The 20,482-nt window shown below is 42.5% G+C and overlaps 1 protein-coding gene across 1 annotated transcript; it reads left to right on the forward strand.

Annotated features, from left to right (window-relative positions):
* The first annotated feature begins 2,145 nt into the window (after nt 1–2,145).
* On the forward strand, nt 2,146–3,786 carry gdf6b (growth differentiation factor 6b). The gene is made up of 2 exons (XM_037474764.1): nt 2,146–2,485; nt 2,894–3,786. The coding sequence occupies exons 1-2, from the start codon at nt 2,146–2,148 to the stop codon at nt 3,784–3,786; spliced, it is 1,233 nt and encodes a 410-aa protein (XP_037330661.1).
* The last annotated feature ends 16,696 nt before the right edge of the window (nt 3,787–20,482 follow it).

Genomic DNA, 20,482 nt, shown 5'->3' on the forward strand with positions numbered 1-20,482 from the left:
TCTGAAAACATGTCTTTTAAAATTCAATAGCTTTATGAAAAAGCCGAACAAAATTGCCAGAGAAACCATTTAACTAAAATTTGAATAGATTTGTATTTTATTCGGGATGGACCAGATGGAGCACAGTGGTTGTAAACTTTTACAGGAGCAGTTATTTACGTTTGATTGAAATCAGCTGTGCTGCCCCCCTGTGGTGCCTCAGAGCATTGCATGCCATGAAGTCAAACAAGATGGTATCCGAGACAATACAAGCCAGACTCATTTTACATTTATTATATATATATACTAATTTGAAGTTCAGGTTTTTGTTGCAATACATGCTGGATATTAAACTTCAAATTAGTATTGTGTTTTTGTTACCTTTATAGGGTTTGCATTAAATCATTCTGGGATGTATTTGATTGGATAGACCTTGACAATGTTGAACAAGTCGCCACTGGTTGATATCCTGTTTAAGTTGCTCCAACTTTGCAGATCCATAATGCTGTGAATCCAGCTGAGGATGATTTGACGTTGAGATCTTATTGATCTTGATGCTGCATTTCTTAACAAATGATAAGTTAGGAGTTCTCAAATAAATATTACAATCAACTGCAACTCAATTTGATTAAATAACTAATTAGCCTGATGTGTAAAAACAAAATATATGCTATATGGGATAAATCAGAATGTCGAACAGCTAATGGAAATCTAAAATGAGCCACAGGCGGCAACAACCAGACAAAGCCGAGAAGGCTGGAAACCTTTGTGTAGCACTTTATGGGCACATTATTTGTGTTGTATATCTTAATCTGAAGCTATTCACTAAAGCTATATATTGAATAAATCCATTGAGTTAGTAAGTACAATCCTTCGACATAGGAGTAGATTAGATAGATTAGATAGTTAGATTATGTCACGGTTTGGGTTCTTGTCTTGTATTTTGTAGTTTCATGTCTCTTGTGTTCCTGGGTAACTCCACTTCCTGCCTTGTCCTGTCTTCCCCCGTGATTGTCTGCCGTGCCTGATCGTTTCCACCTGTGTTCAATCACCTGCACCTCCCTTGTGTATTTAAGCCCTGTGAGTCTCTTGTCTTGTGTGGCGTCATTACATGTCGTTCCGTGTCATGTCCGTTGGTATTTTCAAGTCCAGGTCCCTGTGTTTTTGGCTGTTTTTGCTTTCGCCTCCTTCTCCCCCTTTTTTGGTTGGAGTGGTTTTGTTTTTGACTATTAAAGTCCTTTTTTTTTCGCATGCTCCGCGTCTGAGTCCTTTTGCCCACGCACTCCTCGTACTGACAGATTAGACAAAAAGCACTTGAGTTTAGTAACAACTCCTGTCTCGAATGAAAACTTTTTGTTATTATTTTATTGTCTAAAATAACATCTGAAACAAAAATTAGAATTTCATTATAAATTTACAGCATTAGTTACATGAAATCTCTGCAGGAGGTAGAGTGGATATCGAGTATTTCCGATTAATAATAATGACAATAATAAACATAAAGGTCTGAGACCTTTGTTGTATGTTTTTTATTCTCTTAATCATTACGATGAATTAATAATCTTAGCAATTAATTCTATTAGTCAGTGATGAACGTCAGTGTTTTTCTTTCTTAATCTGCTCCTCGACGACGACTCTGTCCATGGTTCTGAAAGCCTCTGATTGGCTGTGTCTTTCCGTGCTGCTGCAGCTGGGCGATATGTCCGCGCCTCACTAGGGGGCGGGAGACGCCGTGGTATATCCCAAATGTGTCCTCAACGGAGACACAGTTGCTATGGTGAAACGAGTCCTGCTTGAACAGAGAAAAAGTTCAGCAGACAAAAAAAAAAACACTTTTGTGAGCGTCCACAAATGCACCAGAAGTTGGAGAGCATCCTTTCAGCGCACATCTGCCTCCACCGGGGAGGGAGGTGACGGCCGACGGAGGAACAATTAGTTTTACAACCTTAATTTGCGACCTCCATTTAACATTAACAACACAATGTGGGCGTGTTCTCGCCCCACACCCCCCTTTATTATTATTTTTTTTACTTTTGCACCGCCTGTCCGCCGGATTTGTGCGCACTTTCGCTGTGTAGCCACTTGCTGCGTAGTGGATGCAGAGTTCAGCTCCGGCTTTGCCCGCGGTCCCCTCCACCCCTCCCCGGGCTCAGCTCTGACCAGAGGATGGATCTCTATCACGTCGCTTCCCTCTGCGGGACTCTGCTGTTTGTTTGGGGGGTCCCCGGCTCTTACACTCTCGCCATCTCCCCTCGAGCAAAGATCAGCAAGGTGTCCCGGATCTTTGATGGACAAGAAGCTTCTAAATACTTCAAGGAGTTTTACGCGCCGCCGTCTCTCGACAGACACAATAAAGCGACTTCGAAAGACCCCATTGAGCCGCATGACTACATGATGTCTATTTATAAGACCTTCTCCACGGCAGAGAGGCTGGGACTCAACGCCAGCTTCTTCCGCTCCTCCAAAGCGGCGAACACCATTGCGAGCTTTGTGGACAGTGGACAAGGTACGTGGAGGCTTTACAGTGCGTTTGTGTGGTATGGACGTAAATCTTTTCAAAGTTTGGGGACTCATTTCACTTTTGGGAACAAGTCCCAATAGAGTAAATCATGAAGACTTGGTTGAAGGTTATGGTTAGGTTAAGTCTGGGTTAGGAGGCATCTCCAGAAAATGAATGTAAATAAATGTAATGTACTCTAACGTGAAGGAACTGTTTGTGTGTGTGTGTGTGTGTGTGTGTTTTGCGTGCGTGCAGGTAGGATTGATAGAACACCCATGACTCATACTTTGTCTCCCACATTAATTCGGCGCAGACGATACTGGGATTTTTCCTGTCAGATTCCACATCTTTGTGGTATGCACATCGTCCCCGCGAGAATGCGTCTGACCCCGCTTGCTTTAATGCTTTCCACAGATGACCTCCCACTCCTCCCTCTGAGGAGACAGCAGTATCTGTTCGACGTCTCGACGCTGTCCAAGAAGGCGGAGGTGCTGGGAGCGGAGCTCAGGGTATACACCAAAGTGTCTGGGAATTTCAGGATATCGGAAACAGAGCCCGTCGACGTCCAGCTCCTCTCCTGCCACGACCGGCAACTGCTCGAATCCAAAACGCTGGACTTGCAGGACTCCCAGAGGCCCAAGTGGGAAGTGTTGGACGTGTGGGAAATATTCAAAGAGCAGCAGCACCTGAGCCAGGGGAAGCACTTCTGCCTGGAGCTCAGGGCCATGCTGGACAACCCGGAGAGGGAGCTGGACCTGCAGCATCTGGGCTTGCACAGGCTCGGCAGGCCACAGCAGAAGAAGGCCATCTTGGTGGTGTTCACCAGGTCCAAGAAGAGGCAGACCCTCTTCAGCGAGAGGAGAGAGGGGAGAGCCTTGCTGGGTCCAGCGAGGAGGGCCAAAGAGAGGGGCCCTGGCGCCAAAGCCAGCAGGAGAAGGAGGACGCCGGCGTCCAAGACCCGCCACGGGAAGAGACACGGCAAGAAGTCCAAATCCCGTTGCAGCAAGAAGCCGCTGCACGTTAACTTCAGAGACCTGGGCTGGGACGACTGGATCATCGCCCCGCTCGATTATGAAGCCTACCACTGCGAGGGCGTGTGCGACTTTCCCCTGCGCTCCCACTTGGAGCCCACCAACCACGCCATCATCCAGACGATGATGAATTCAATGAACCCCAGCAACATGCCGCCCAGCTGCTGCGCCCCGTCCAAGCTCAGCCCCATCAGCATCCTTTACACCGACTCAGGAAACAACGTGGTCTACAAGCAGTACGAGGACATGGTGGTGGAGTCCTGCGGCTGCAGGTAGTGGTGCAGTTAGTGCTTGGCGCTGAGCGCTTACTTGTTTGTCAGGCTCTCTGGTTTGCGGGAACGGAACAGCGTTTCAGTGCGTGTGGTGATGACGCTGCGCCCAAAATAAGGAGAAATTGCTTAATTTTTCTGACAAAAAAAAGGTTTTATTTTATTTTTCCTGACCATGTACCCAATGAGGTCAAGTTTAATACCTCAGATGTTGTTTTTCTTATGTCTGTGTGTGTTGTTGCTACATAAACACTTCAGTGGCCGCATATTCAGGAATATTCAATAAGATAATCCTGTTGGAAACAAATCAAGAAAATGTTTCAAATAATTGTTCAATATTCTTCTATCCAAGTCCACTTTTTCCCTTTCTGAAGGGGAGTTAGAGGAAAAGATGGATACTACTCACCTATGCTGTATATGAAGCTACAACCCAGTGGGTTAGCTTACTTACCTTCATCACATTGACACTTAATTATTACATGATTTATTTTTCAGAAACAAAAAAGACATAAGATGTTTCTTAGTGGGATTTAGAGATGCTGATAGATGGGTTGAGTTTCCATTGAATAGCCCACCGGTTGAAGTGTAGTTCTGCTAAGCTAAGCTAACCGCATCTAGACTGTAGCAAAACTAAAAAAAGTATGAAGAAACTCTCTTAATTTGTGTAATTAAAAAAATAATTTTACTCTGCAATGTTTGACACACGCACTATGTTAACCATGTATGAACAACTATTTAAAGTTTGAGAAAAAGGAACATTCAATATCTGTAGTTTTTGAAGGAATGTTGGTAAAATAAGTACACAACTGAAACATTCAAAATAGGGAGCCTCTCTACCATCAAAGCAGCCCAACAATGTAATCGTCCTTAATAACTTTATGCTCAAATTCCTTATTCTTATAATCACAAACAGCAAATGTTTTCTAATTTACGACGAAAATTATACTTTTTTTCCTATTATATACCGAGTCCCGGTATGTATTTTTTGCATGATGGTCATATTAGGCGACATCTTTCCCTGGATTAAAAAGCAGATTTACAGCACTTGACATGGCCTACGACTCAGGGAACGTCCCCGAGTGCTGGAGAGAATGTGAAGTGCCTTTTTTCTTTTATTAAACCCAATTGAACCAGCAGCACGTCGCCACCGAAGAACCAGCGGAGGGTTTCTCGCCAGTTTACTTTTTTCATTGAGGAGATACATATTTTGTCTGCGATGCACTGATATTCAGACGTACCATGTGTAAATATTTGGAAATAATAATTTATGTTCTATGAATAAGTTATTTCATTTCTTTTTTTTTATTGTTCACTTTGTTCCGATGCGACTTCCAGATGGCATGAGTCACACATCTGGATGTTCATGTTCAAATAAACACATTTGAGTAATGTTTTGGTAACGAAACCCCGACAGCTGATGTCCTGGTCACAGAATGTGAAATAATGTGGAATCATCTGTATTTTTATTGTATATATACATAAGCAATAATTATTTACCAAACAAAATAACCTTGTATTTTCTTGTTGAACTCTATTTTAGGCAATACTGTTGTTTAAAACATTAGTAGCACATTTTAGCCTCTTATATTTTGTTTTTATTTACTGAAACCTGAAAATAATATATTATACTGATTGATACCGATAGTAGATGATTCAGTGTCCTCTCTTTGCTCTTCTGCATCCAACGTTATTAAAGCGGGAAATTAATTGGTGATGCATTTTCACACAGTCAAATTGTCAGTAAAATTGTTTAACCAAATTAATTAATTCTTATAAATTATGTGAACTGTTAGACACGTAGAGTAAAGGCTAATTAAAATGTCTTGAACTTCAAATTTTGTTGTTGAATTTACTAATACTTTTCTGATTATTCTATGCAATTTAATCCTAATGTGAGTCATGGTGCGTGTTTTAATGTGTCACAAAATCATGCTTTTAATTTGATTCTTTTTAGACAAAATTGCAGATCCTATTCTTGCTTTAAAAATGACTCCGCCATATGCGACAAATAACACACATGGAAACTAACCTATGCGTCAGTCGCCATGTGATTTATTAAATTGAATTGGAAATTCGAAAGATGAAGACTGGTAACAGGGGGGACAGCGAGTCTGACACGTCAAATATCTCAGATAAACATTGTGTGAGAGGTGACCTCGCAGGTGGAAGCGTGTGTTTTTTGTTTGTTGTCTTAGTGGAGAGATATCATGTGTTAAATGTGGTAAACTGTTTCCCATCTTTATGCTAAGCTAATCCTACTGACCAAGTGCTCTCGACGTCAATGTCAGACTATCCCCTTTGAGGGGTGGATACGAGCTCCCATCCGTTCCCCTCTGGCGATGCAGACAGCGATGTGTGGTTTTGTGGTTTTTGTTGTTAAAGGTACAGTGCAACTAGGGCACAAACAAGCGGTCAGGAGCTTCTAGGTCGGGGGGGTGGAGTGAATACCGGACTGAGTGGCAGTTTGTAGGGTGAAAACAGGGTCAGAGCGCCATCTTCCCTGGGTGGGCTGTATTTCTGTGCGTGTTGGAGTTTGGGTGGTGGGGGGCGGGGGGGGGGGCGCAATGAGTGACAAACAGACTGGTGTGCAGATGCAGTGACCCCCCCCCTCTCAGTCTAGAGCAATACTGGGTCCCCTGGCTCACAGACAATGGCACTAAGGGATCTCAACATCAGATCAAGCCTGCCCTTTCCTCACTGGGGTCAAAGGCCAAGTGGGGCATTGTCCGCGCGGGGTGCGCACTTCCCCTTCGAAAAAGGCGGTAAGCAGGAGGCCTATGGGGAAGGAATGCCCCCCCCCCCCCCAAAACAACAAGGTGAGGTATAAAAAGGGGGCGGCAGAGGGTAAAGGCTGCGTCTCTACAGCGGGGCACAGAGGCCTTTCCACACTGTGGAGAAAAAAAAATGTTTTGGCAGTGAGAAACAAAAGGGGGTGTAAATTGGGTGCAGGATTCAACAGTTATCATTGGGGGGGGGGAGGGGGGGGGGGCTCATGTTTTTTCTGTTCTCTGGCAGCGTCTGTTAAATGTTTCACACATGTCCCGTCGAGAGGAAAACGAAGGGGATGAGGAGCGAGCTCAGAGGGCCGAGATCTGAAATGCGATGTGTGTCCAAGAGAGAAATCCTTCTCCTTGCGTATTCACGGCGTGTAATCCCACCACGCGTCTCGTCATCCTGACCCGCGCGTTTGCTCCGGTAAACGTGGAGGGCTCGCGGCCATCAGACACACGCAGGAAGGCGCTTGTTAAGTTGCTGTGTTTGTTGGGAAAAGCTCCAGCGACTTCTGACGGGTCGTCTGCGCTGCAGAGGTCGGCGTTACTTCACTTCTCGCAGCGCTTTGATGTTTTTGAGACGTCTGGTTTAAGATGGAGCTGAATGTGAGTCAGGAAGTGTAAAAGGCTTGTTAGGAGCTTATCAATGTTTTGACAGCATAAACCAACCAAATCGCAACATGAAGCGGTTCCTAAATAAACGTTGAAATAGAGTTAGTAGTTGTTAGTTTTTTTACTATTCATTAGCTCAGCTGGTTTAGATGAAAATGATGAAGTCCTTTACTGTCTCTATGGGGGTCTTTGTCAGATCTGCGCTGTCGTAAATGTGACTTTTATTAAGGAGTCAATTTTATGATTATTTGGGGGATGCATTCTTTGGGGCCATTAAACAGACCTCTGTTATTCATCCAAACTTTGTTAACATGAATAGGGTGGACAAAATAAAAGAAACACCTGTATAAAATGTAAATAGTAGCCTGGGAAGTACGTAGGGTAAACTAAATTTGGGCAAAAAGAAAAACCATTAAACAAAACCTTGTGTTTATCAAATACTGAACCCTACAGGTATGGACCGTAACAGGTCGTAACTCACAATATTTTATTTGCACATAATAAAGGAAATGGAGCTGTTCACTTTACTCTCGCGATTCAGTTGTTTCGACATTTCACTCAGACGTTATTTAAATTCAAGCGGCGTTCGGGGGTCCCCCCGCCTGTGCGCCGGCTGACGTGGACTCAGAACAGAAGAGAGGTCACGCGGTTGAGTGAGAAAGTGCTGGAGGAGGAGGAGGAGGAGGTCAGGCAGGTGAGTCCCTTTCTTTGGGTCACTGCTGCTGACCGAACGGCGTCGTATTGACCGTCTCATGGAACAAGAGAACTCTACTCAGGGGCTTGTATTTGTGTCTTTGTTGTGTTCGCATTCTATACGCACAGGTGAGTGACACACATCTTTCACTGTGCCTCTCACAGTGTGCACTAATACTTCAAACGAATTGAACTGTGATGCTGAGTCCCCTGCCCTCTCTTTAGTGGTGAGGCTTTGGGGCCGATGTCGCAGCATTTTGGAAACTCAACAAAGGATTTCTTGTCCTAAATGTTGCTATGCGTGAGTGTATTTAATTCATTCATTATAACTACGAGACACAGTTAGTTTGCCTTGTGGCATTTCTCCACTTCATACCAGTGGAAACTACAACACGCCTCCCACCAACACCACCTCCTCCATCAGCAGGATGACGGACCCGTGTGCTGCTGCCCACCTCCATCAGGGCGCCTCCTCCTGTGTTTGATTCAGTTTCATTTAAAAGCCATGTGAGTTGTCCTCCTGCTTGTCCTTTCCTTGACCCGAGATGCGGATTGTCTGAATCCCATCCAGTGTTCCATTGTATTACCCTGAGTGTTTACCACCATCTCAATGTATGCACTGCAGGCCCGCCATTAATGTTTCTGCATTACTGAAAGTGCTTCCACATCAACCTGGAAGGCGTGAAAAACATTTTGAACACTATCATGCTGGAAATCTTTATCTGTAATTACATGGATGCAGTGGTCCACAAGACTAAACAATGAACAAGTGCAACCAATCCCAAAAATCGACTACATTTGTGCATTCATTTAGAAAAAAAGATCTTCCAAGACCGGTTGGCTCAATGACTACAAATCCACATGACACAGTCAGAGAGGTTATGAATTAAAAGAGAGTCTGCTTTGATGATGTATTTTTCATCACTTCAGCCGCGACCCGAAACGACATCAAACATTCTCAACTTCTCAAATTTATTCAAAATCAAGTTCGTAAGCTGAATTTTATATTTTATATTCAGGATGTTTAATTATCCTAAAAACCCAACGTCTCCCCCATATCAGAATGGTTTGACCCAACCAGGCTGCCCTTCAAAATAAAATCACAGGATGAATTTTTTGTGAGTTTTTTTTTTTTATTCTAATTTTTATTTTCCCATGCAGAGGCCCGCGACCCATTAAAAGCGGGTCCGCGACCCACCAGTTGAGAATCACTGATGTAGACAACACCTAACGATAGTCTGCAAAACCCAGACAATTTGACTGTGTTGACTATCTGCAGCAAAGTCCAGTTCCGGCTTCCAGCTGGCACAACGTCACCAAAAGCAAAAGCAACAGACGCTTTATCAATTCTGTGGGTCTGATTGCAACTCAATGCAGTGCATTTCAAAAAGATCCTTTCCACACAAGATCATGTTGGGATCCTCCCCCAGTAGAACGTCCAGTCACCTTTTCTTCTTCTTCAATCAGACACAAACGTCAGAAATAATCCGTAGATCCTGAAGTTTGACCAGTCAAATGGCCCCATGTTTCTCTTCATTTGTTTAAACACCAGAATGAAGCACAGCGTAAGTTAGAATGCATAAATATCCACGTGAATGTACGTGGTGATTTACCTTCGCTGCTCATATGGCAAAGGAACTCGATGCTCTGATACTTTATAGATGTCGGACAACAATTTCTAATGTTCAACAGGTGGTCTCTAGTGTTACTTCAGGTGTCTTAGTGTCACGTAGTGTCTGCATCATTTTGGGGAATTGCTCCCTCAACAAAAATCAGCCTCCCCAGCAAGTTCATTATGTGTAACAAAAACGGCCAACATACCAGCACTTTTTTCCCTCAAGTTCAAAGAAAGGAATTGATTTCACTTGTTAAAACTCAAGTTAAGCCACGTGAAGCCTCTCTATCTCTATCTGAACACATGTGATGTTTCTCCACTTTGAACGAGGTCCTCTGGTTTGGTTCCCGTTGCTTGATCTCTCTCTGGTCTCATAGATTGTGTCCTCGGGTCAGGGTTTCATGAGAGGGCAGCCGGAATAGATCCACATTTTTTACGTTATCCACACCTTATAATGGGAAGGTTTTACAGAGATTGGGAAAAGTCCTGGTACCACTCCTTGTTCTCTGATGCACTACAGGGGAAGAGGACAAGGGCCTCAGTGTGTTTTGTGTGTGTGTGTGTGTGTGTGTCATACTCAGAGCCAAACACAGGGAGCGAAAATACAGAAAAAAACTATAAAATAGTTCTCTATTGAAGGTGATTTCAATGAGGAAAGCTATCATTCCCTCCAGGAAATACAATACACACTGATGGATTTATTTCCCTCATGGACATCTCTCACACCACACCATCTTCATACACCTGCGTTCACCGTCATTACCCCTCTATCCAAATTGGCGTCCACCCTGTCATTCACAGTCAAACTAAAACATATTTCTGCATAGATACGTACATAGGAACATTTGAACATATGAACATATTGGACACAAGTATGTCAAAACCTTAGAGTAACGTACCTCACTGGCTACACACACCCTAGAAGGGAATGAGAGCACTTTGTCTTAGCTTATTAATCTTTTAGAGGAGAATATAACACTACTTGCAGTTTCACACAAACACAAAATACTCCTGAGAAGAAGTTGCACAAAAATAATAAATAAACAGGTGCATCAAAATATGACACACAATGACAGTTTAAAAAGCAATGAAGTTTGTGTAGGGACAAAATTCTGTTTAACTTCTTTTTGGGGACAAAATGCAAGTGATATCAACTTGAAGACCAATACTTCAAGGTAAGGATCAGCAGTGGTTTTAGATAGTTAAGACTCTGGGAAACAAATGCAAGTCAATGGAATCTTCTGTAAAGTGATGGGAACAGGACTCTGTGTGTGTGTGTGTGTGTGTGTGCCCCATCAGTCAGGCGTTTTGGCTGCAGAACAAACCAAGCAGAGTTGCTTTGTAGCGGGTGTTCCCCTCTTCTCCTCTCCGCAGCCTTTTACTGTCACACAGGGATCTGAGTGATGAGGACACGCAGAACATGCAGATGTTTGCAATATCTCTCTAATATGAGCCCTCTCACAGGGACGCACCTGGCTCTGATTTGTCTGAGATAGAGCATGTAACGTGTGCACTTGACATCAGCCTTTTTCTTTTTCTTCTTCTTTTTTTTTCTTCTTTTTTTTTATGTGTGCAGAAAGATATTTAAAGGAAAGAAGGCAGAGAAAGAGGAAGGAGGGGAAGTGGGAGGCAGAGAGGGGGCTGTAAGTAAAAACAGAGCAACTGTCGCTCACAAGCCCGACACAGAATGATAATCAGGGCCCCGGCTGTTTTTGTACACGAGCGGCTTTGGTTTTGGGTGACAGCGCTGCTAGTGTTGTTTTACAGTCAGTCTGCAGTTTGAAATAAAAACCAGACGGGGTGGGCTCCACAGCCAAAATCAGTCCCCCCGGTAATTAAAAGTGCCTGCTGAGAGCTCTTTACTACACGCAGCCAGTTCACTGATAATCACGGGCCGATCACATCAAAAGGAAATGACACAGGACACAGGGCGAGCCATTAGTGAGTCGATTTCCCCCCAAAAAAGATCACAGGCAGCCATTGGGCGGTTGATTACCTTCAGATTGTCTGTTCTCTCTCCACCTTTCCACCCGGCGGGAGAACGACTGAAGCGTTTTTTTTTTTTTTTTAAATCCTCCTTAAATTCCACAAAGGGGAACTTTAATATCATAATCACGTGATTTTTGCATTCCCAAATCTTGCGCGTGTAAATGTGTTGTTTTACACCAATTATAGCTCAAGGCGCCTCTGTGGCCACTGGTGGTATTACAGCATAAAGTATATCTTAAGTTTGGCGTTGTGAGAAACACGCTGATTTGTGGTCTGACGGAGCAACTTTTTCCTTTCGCATCCATGTGCAGTAAATATGAAGCTATGCAGCTTAGCGTAGCATCTATTCTATAATCAGAGGGGAACACCTGGCCTGGCTCTGTCTAACTCTTGTATGACAGTTTGCTCATTTACAAGGGATAATGTGAATTGTTTCTTGTATCTATTTTATTGCCTTTATTTTGAATTTAAAAAAATAGCTTATGTTCTGCAGGCCATTGTATACAAAGATAGCGGCTGAGCTGATTTAAACACGACAACAATCAACAATCAACAAAGACAACTTGGTTGGCAGAGGTTCATGACCAAACAATCACACACTAGAACTTAACTTCTCTGAGTCTATATAATACTGTAATGGACTTATTCAAAGACAACCGAAAAATAAATACAAGACAATATTTACTTGCTTGTGTTAAAGCCCTAAAAACACACTAAAATATCAAAAGTCAAACTTAAAAAAGGAAGGATAAAGCTGACTATATTTTGCAAGAAGGGAAGAAAATGGAATAAAAGAAAGAAGGACATAACAATTTTACGGTTTTACAAGATCTTTTCAAACATCAAACCAAAACTTTTACAGTTTCTGGAAAGATGACAGACTCTTACAAGAGAAAAGCGGCATATTTTATGAACCTTTCTTACACTGGGGGTGAAATCCTAATCTACAAAGTACCGTACGATGGATGTAGTAAAACGTACAATGTTTCATACGCAGGTCATGTGGTACGTACGAAACCATCTCTATGACGACTGAGCAAAAAAAAAAGTGGATTGTGTGATAAATATTTTTGTGCTGGATTCTGCTATCGCCAACGTCAAGAACGAACCTTTAAACCTGACGGTACTTCCCTCTCAAATTAGTAGGGGTAGCAGAGGAAATGTGCAGGTAAGATCCTACTAACTATAGTCAAAATGTTAACATAAATAATGTAAAACTTCTCACTTAGAGATTCCAGTGACTCCTTCGAAGAGAATTCGGAAGCTTTTATAAAGTCTTTTTATATTTTTTCTTTCTTTCATTTGATGTGTTGGTACTCTGGCTGTTTTTGTTGAAATGAACTGAAAGCATCAGTGTTTGTTTCATTAAATATTCCCCTCCTCGGTCTTCTTCAGAGGTTCCGACTGGACGCCGCGTTAAATGAGTTGCAGGTGCAATCAGCGAGACAACACCACTCTCTAACCTCCAAACAATCGCCCTCCTTACTGTAATTTATTCCGTTTTAAAGAAATGCGGGGGCGAGTGGCGTTCGGGGCAGACGGGGCCGGGGGAGCCGAGTCCTTGGGTCAATAAAAATCAAGAAAGCAGTTATTGACTTTGAAGCCCTATGCCGTTTGAGGGAAACCTGAACCGGGGCCGATTGTGGCGAGTGGCTCCGAGTTGAGGCCAGAGAGGAAATGCAGTGTGACACTAACAGGCTGAAGGAGGAAGTGTTGATGGACTGAATTAAACAAGGGAAGGGGGGTGGGCGGCTGGGTTCGTGGGGGCATGACACTAATGTTTTCCATTGACAAGATGGAAAAGCTATATGCCACACGCACACACACGCACACACACACACACACAGGCATACATCCATGCATTTATTCACTGCAAGCCGGCAGCGGGCCTTTTTCCCATGAATACTTTGAGGACAACATACACAAACATTTGGTTTAAACTGAAGCTTAAAGCATGATTGAGGGGTGAATGATCCTCCCAATCAACATCTTCCAAACTGCTCTCCTCCAACGTTTCCCAGAGCAGTTTGATTAAAGACTAAAAACGCTCAGCAGTTGCCAGGAATGAAAGAAAATAACAAAGATTTAGACATATTTCAGGCTACTACCGTGACTCAGAGGCTCAAAAGCTGTCTGTTTCTATTCATGGCTCTTAAGCAGTTGGAGGAAACGTGCGGTAACTTCAAGAGGAAACATTTTACATGCCGTGGACGTGATGAGGAGCATTGACTTGGCGCTGTTTAATCTGCACACAGAATTACAGGAGGAGGAATGTGGAGGAACAGAAGCACAAACGTGATGACTGTCACCTGAAATGTTTATGTGTTTAACTAATATGTCAAAGAATGGCAGCAACGGCGAGAAAGCACTCCAGAGGTCAGAGGTCAAAGCTAGAAAAAAGGTGCAAAATCAATGATACAAATGCAATACTAAGGAAATCACAGATTTAGGGGTGGGTGAATAACTGAGAACATCCATAAATTACAGAAACCATTATCAAGGCAAATTAAAAAAGATGCTATCTGGTGTGGTCGACTACTACAGAGTTGAAACAACATCAATTTTGGGAACTGCAATCATCTTCGATCCTTGAAAAGTAATCCTGCACATTTGTATACTTATTTCAAATCGTCTGAATTTGCAGCCATTTCTCTCCGCCGTGTGTAATGAAAATCATTGTAGTCGACGTTACGATCACACTGAACGGTGTTATTTTCGGTCCTTTCTCTCTTTCTGCTTCGTAAGTGTGAGCTCGCTGATCAATCAAAAGTTTGCCACTTTGCATATCTGGATTTGTAAGGCACATGGCATGGGAGAGGTCATCCTTTACGGACCTCGCACCATGCCTGCATTTATCTAATGAAGTAGGGTTTCTCTCCAAAGCATTAGCGGAGAATTGCAAGAACAAAATACCTTTCAGGCCTTTCATCCAGCCTCTCTTTTAAGTTGTGCATTAACTCATTGTTATTCTTGGTTTAATTAACAGGATTAAAGTGAACTTTGATCAATATCAGTCGAAACAATGTCTTGTCGTCAAAACCACCGGTAGTCCCGCCCCCCAACTGTCAGACTGTATCACGTCCAGCAGGTAAAAACTGGACCAAAGGGGATTTTCAGAAGCGGCCCGGAGGTGAGACGCTGAAGCGCCATGAACGCGTCGAGGTGTTCTGTAATACGCGGGGCCGCAAAGGATGAAACCTTGTCCTCGTATATGCAAGAGCTGTTGCTTTTTGTTGGGGATTAGAAAATAAGATTAAAGATTCTGAGGTTGTTTTTTTAAGTTTGAGTGCAGAGTAGAGCTCATAGATTTGCCATAACATCCGGAGAAAAGTCGGCTTCACACAGAAAGCTACAATTACATTTGTAACCCTAGTGGGCGAGATCAAGAATGGAAGTTGCCCTCTTTGAGTTCAAAACAACTTCCTTATATTTTGTTGGTGCTTTTGTATGAAAAGGAGTTGCTTTATCATTTGCTTTGTCCCTATTTTTGTATCTTAAACTTGAAATAAAAGGATCCCTAACTGCTAAATAATTGATTTTGTTGTTGTGTGGTGTTCGTGTTAAAATAACTTAACTGAATTTCTTTCTGATACAGAAAGATGAATTTGTTCTTGGTTTTTTGCTCTTTCATTAAAATGAGAAATGAGGCAGAGGTTAACCTTACTCTGAAAAATGTAGTATGTAGTATATAAGTAAGTAATTGTAAAAAGTTACAACTGGTCAGTAATGTTTCGACATGGTGTAAGTGAAGCCCTGAGTTGTTTTTCTGATAAAGTGTGTTTGTACGCGGCTCGCTGAATCAGAACAAAATGATCGTCATCGCCTCCCGATGGGATCAGAACGACCGGCTGCCGCTGACCCCGGCTCCCTCTTTCACCTTTAGGTGTTGATTGCTTTTAGAGCCCAGAGTCTCGATCGAGGGCTTTTCCCATGGAGATTAGACAATCTGGTTTAAAGCCGTTTCAACAGGTCGCTTGTGAGGGGTCAGAGGTCAATTACATAGTAGTGCCTAATGGTAGCAAATAACGTCAATCACCTTCAACGGACCGGCGGCGAGACTTGTGCCTGACTTTGGGCTGGAATGTGGAGAATCCAGGGGTTAAGCTGGTGGCATGGAGCTGCTGACCGGACACACACACACACACACACACACACAGTACCTTGACTCTAAACTGACCGAGCTCACTCACCATCACCTACCATGCCACGCTATCAATCATGCGGTGACCTAATTCAATCTGAAAAACATCAGTTTATTGTTAAGCACATGATCACAGTTCTAGGACCAGTGCAAGAACTGTGATCATGTGCTCAAGAATAAACTGATCACCTCAATGGAAGCAAAGAAACGGCAGAATATTTACAATGTCACAACTAATTCAAGAGAAGCAACAATCAGCTAATTCGTTCCTTTTGTTGTTAAAATGAAGATTGAATAACATTTTTAACAGTGAATTCAAACAATAATTTCTATACTTGTTTTTGTCATGTAGCAAATTAAATATATATTTTTTTAAAGGCATCGGCAAATTAGCAATGAATAAAAAACGAAAATGCATTGCACTGGAACGGATTTTTTTCATGTTCTAAATATAGCAATAAATAATATACTGTATATTGCATAAAACAAAAAATAAAAATAAGAGTCATATTGTAAGAAAGTAAAAATAATAATAAACATGTTCTACTCACCTGCCAATAATATTGATTTCAGTAACTTTAAAATCAATCATAATAAAAATAGAAAAAAACAATACAGTTGTGACATGACATATAAAATATATTATTTAGATTTAAATAAAAATAATGTGATATTTAAATATGCAACTAAATATTTAATTTTGAAATGTAAGCATAGTTAAGTTGGTATTAAAATGTTATATATTTTATATATTCAATTGTTTTAATTGGCCTTTTTGTATGTATGATCAATTTAAGATTTACAGTTTACAAAAATCCTTTTACAATCCTAAAATGCTGTTGGATTTTCTGATCTGTGCGGATCCATTTTCATTATGGGGTATTCAGTTGACTCTAAAGACTCAAATGTCTGCGCTTTTCGCGTGCTTATACCTCCTCCTCCTCCTCCTCTTTGTACCGCTCCTCTTCCTCCATTCCTCCCCTCCGCTGGATCTGAAGTGAAATCTTCCAGGCCTCCATGAAGGGCCCGAGGTCCTGTGAATGAGAACTCTGTTGGCTGGAGTGTCTGCCGTTCACGCTTACAGGACGTGAGTAGCTAAGGCTGCCCCAGATTGACTCTGTAATTGATGACCTCGCCTGGAGCGCACAAACAAATGACGATGCTGCGTAGCCATGACAACAGAGATGACTCATACCCACAGCGAGGCCCCTCACCTGGCCTGAATCGCTGCCTCCGCCAACCTCTTTTTCTGTGTGTGTTAAGGTGACCACGGGAGTAACCCAGACTGACCCTCATTGCTTTGGTTCAGAGAGCAGGAGGAATTCAAGCCTGGGGTTAATTCATTGTTATAAATGTAGGAATTATTATTACAATTATTACAAACAATATTGAGCCATCAGCATTGACTAGTATCACATTTGATGATTAGAAATATAATGGGGATGCTTTTGGGAATGTCAACATACAGTATGAATCAAAATATTGGACAAAATTCTAATTTAGATTTTACAATATTTTAATATTTGTGCAAAAAAACCTCCTGACAATCTGTTCCATATCAGTCGGAAATCATTTTTACAACTTTTACAACATTAGTGCAAGTTGCAAAATGTAATTTGCGGTTTACTTGAGTTCGTGAAAGAGGTTTTGGCAACACACATCTCCTGATTATCAAATTCCAGCATTGTCCAGTCACATGATAATCATCTGCTGGCACACCTTCCCCTAACACAAGTCCTCTACTAGATTGCTTATGGTTCCAAAGTGGGGACATAACTTCTGTTTGGCAGACTATTGCAGACCTTGTTAGTTGGTTAGATTCACAGTAGTAAGTGGGAAAAGCACAAGTGGATTAAATAACACAAATGACGGTCACATTCCATTTAGGTGAGCCGGTTGGAGGGCTCTGGTAACAGGCATGCTCATTCGCTGCACATGAATGGAGCCATTTTGAACGTGGTTAACTACACCTGTGCTTTTCTTGTTGTGTCTGCCACAAAAAGGGCCTGTTGTGGTAATGCTCAGTGTTGTAAAAATGTTGACCTTGTGTCACGACCACGGCCGATTTTAATCACTGGGTCAAAAATCACCAGACGAATTTGCGGGGGCCTGGACAGGGTTGCTCCGGGCCGTGGCTAAATCCTGGCGGCAGCCCTGTTGCAGAGAGTGCTTCATTTCTACGTGAAGTGTTTTATTTAATTCCTCTCTCCTTTTCATGGGAAATGTTTACAGGATCATCATTCGATTGACGAGAATAGTAAATAGATGAATGAATTCTGGTGCGTGCTGTAAACCATGCTGCACACGCGGTCTGCAGGGTTTTGTTTCCATGCCTCCCTCGGCCTGAAAGCTCCTCCGAAGGGAACAGCACACAGCAATCAGGCCCGCTTTATGGCAGCCTATCTGCCATGCACAGGAGACCAAGATTGATGACCTGACTGTCTAGTGCTCAGGGCAAGATGCCGCCGTCCGACATGCACCGCACACTCATAAACCTCCATCTGGTCGGAGGCAAATAACAAAATGTGTTCATAAATTCTTAACTTGCTTGAGAAAAAGAATGTGAACGTCGGGCAAGTGAAGAAGAAACAAGACAAAGTAGCAGGACCACTGGGAATCATGTCTCAAACAGCTGGAACCTGAGACACGTCCTCCTGCTAGTCGGTCACGTTGCCCTTTTGACCCGCTGACCAGACTACTTACACTAACTAGACACAATGTGGGCTCCCATGAATGCAGCGGTGACCACCGCAGGCTCCCATTGACACTCAAACGGAAGTATTTTTACGGTCTCCAGGCACCACTGAACAAGTTTAAAGCAGCTTAATTGCAGCATTGACCTGACTGGGCGCTTCACCAATGTGTCTTGGTGGGGAAGAGGCCACAGACTGTTAAATGCAGCGAGGTGCTAAGAAGAAGAAGAAGAAGAAGAAGAAGAAGAAGAAGAAGAAGAAGAAGAAGAAGAAGAAGAAGAAGAAGAAGAAGAAGAAGAAGAAGAAGGGAAAAAAAGGCTAATAAGCTAAATGCTGCTTTCAAGTTGGGATTCATTTCTTCATACGGACCAATAAATGTGTCTTGTGAGAAGTGTACAGTGGCTGTAAGATGCAAAACACGCTTTTATCCCTAATTGCATGTGTTCTAGTTTTGAATGTTTTTAAAATTTCCATCATTTCGAACAACTAAAGGTTTTATCTAATACTCGTCTAAATGACCATACTTTAAACTCGGTAAATTACCCGACAATATAACAATTGCCCATTGGTGCTAGCTAAAGATATTCTAATGTTGGGTCAGTGGTATATTCATCCAAAGATGGTAGAACTGGTGATATGAATTTTGTTCTGCGCATCATAAACAAAAATACTTTTTTGTCGATTTATTTTCGAAAATGCTGTTGGATTTTCCGATATGCAAATTTACTGATATGTTTTCTGAAAATGTTTTTTAATATAGAGTATGAAAATAGCTGTCTGTGGCAAACATTGCCAACTTTACTGCAAACGGTGCGACTCAAACGCTTGTCTGGTACAGTAGTAACAGGAAATGAGGTAACGAGGGCCTCTCGGGGAGTGCACGGCGGAGAGCGATGCACTGACCCGTGGCAACCCAGACGGGTCCACTGAACTTTAAAGGTGAATTGGATCAGGGCCCCTGCCCGGCCGCTCAGCCAAAAACCTCCTGATGAGGGCTTAGCGGCGGCAGTGAAAGCAACCTAATGAGTGAGGCGTAATCAACACTATTAACCGGGGCTCGCAGGCGCACCCAGCAGGCTGTGATGTCCTTTACAGCCCAGACACTCACTGACAGAGTGACCCGTCGGGAGAAAAGGAATAATAGTGGATTTAATGGAAGTAGTATAAACAAGTATAGTATAGGAACAAAACCCTTTCTGCGCGGTAATTTTAATGTTTGCAAAACCAGCCAACTCGACATAGAAAGATGACCAATAAACTATGAGGACATAAAATGATCACTTAGTGTTTTAAGAAATCCTTCAGAAGATGCACTTGGGTAACCAACACAGAACCTCTTGTTATCCATAATGAGGTCATGACCCGACAACTGAGCTACTGAAGCTATGAACACTAAAAATATATAATAAAAAAACATGTCCCCTCTTATTTCTAGAGCTATTTATCAATCATCTCAAAGTGCAAAACAAATACATTTGAAAAAAAAACAATCCTAATGTGAGCAGTTTCATGTTGGAACTATGTGTGAAATAAATAGTTCCTCCATTAAACTGCACACACCATTAATCAACAAGGAGGAAAAAACATGTACAACAAGTGTGTGTTTATAGTATATAACTCTTGTGATAGTATATAACTCAGAAGGCGCTGCAGCTGTGTGTGTGCCCCATGCTGTAAGCAGCCAGGTACTGTCGTCTCCGGGCCTCCGGCACTACACACAGTTCAAAAGTTGAAACGCGGGCGGGATCTGTTGTCGGGGCACTTTAAGGAACTCATGGAGCCATAATCCGTTGTGTGTAACTGATTTAATGAACAAAGTAAAAACAGAGGGTTGATCTTCTAATCCCTCAAATACTACAAGCTACTTGAAATACTGGTGTGCTGCATTTCTTTCCCTTGATGTTAATCAGGTCCGCAAATCTGCAGATTGTAAGATTCTGATTTATCGATCTCCCGGAGAAGAATAAAACAAACGCAAACTGTCCGAGGAGGATCTGTAATACATCAGGCTGCATTCTTTTAGATGGAATCACTGTTAAGTGATGTGTGTGTGTGTGTGTGTGTGTGTGTGTGCTGGATTCTCCGGCATGTGAGAGATTGGGTTTCATAAGGAGATCTGTTAGTTGGCCTGTTTACCGCAGAGCTCTCGACTAAACACTTTAGAGCACTATGCATTTCTCTGAGACACG

The sequence above is a fragment of the Pungitius pungitius genome, chromosome 17, assembly GCF_949316345.1.
Source record: "Pungitius pungitius chromosome 17, fPunPun2.1, whole genome shotgun sequence".
In the NCBI taxonomy this organism is placed as follows: domain Eukaryota; kingdom Metazoa; phylum Chordata; class Actinopteri; order Perciformes; family Gasterosteidae; genus Pungitius; species Pungitius pungitius.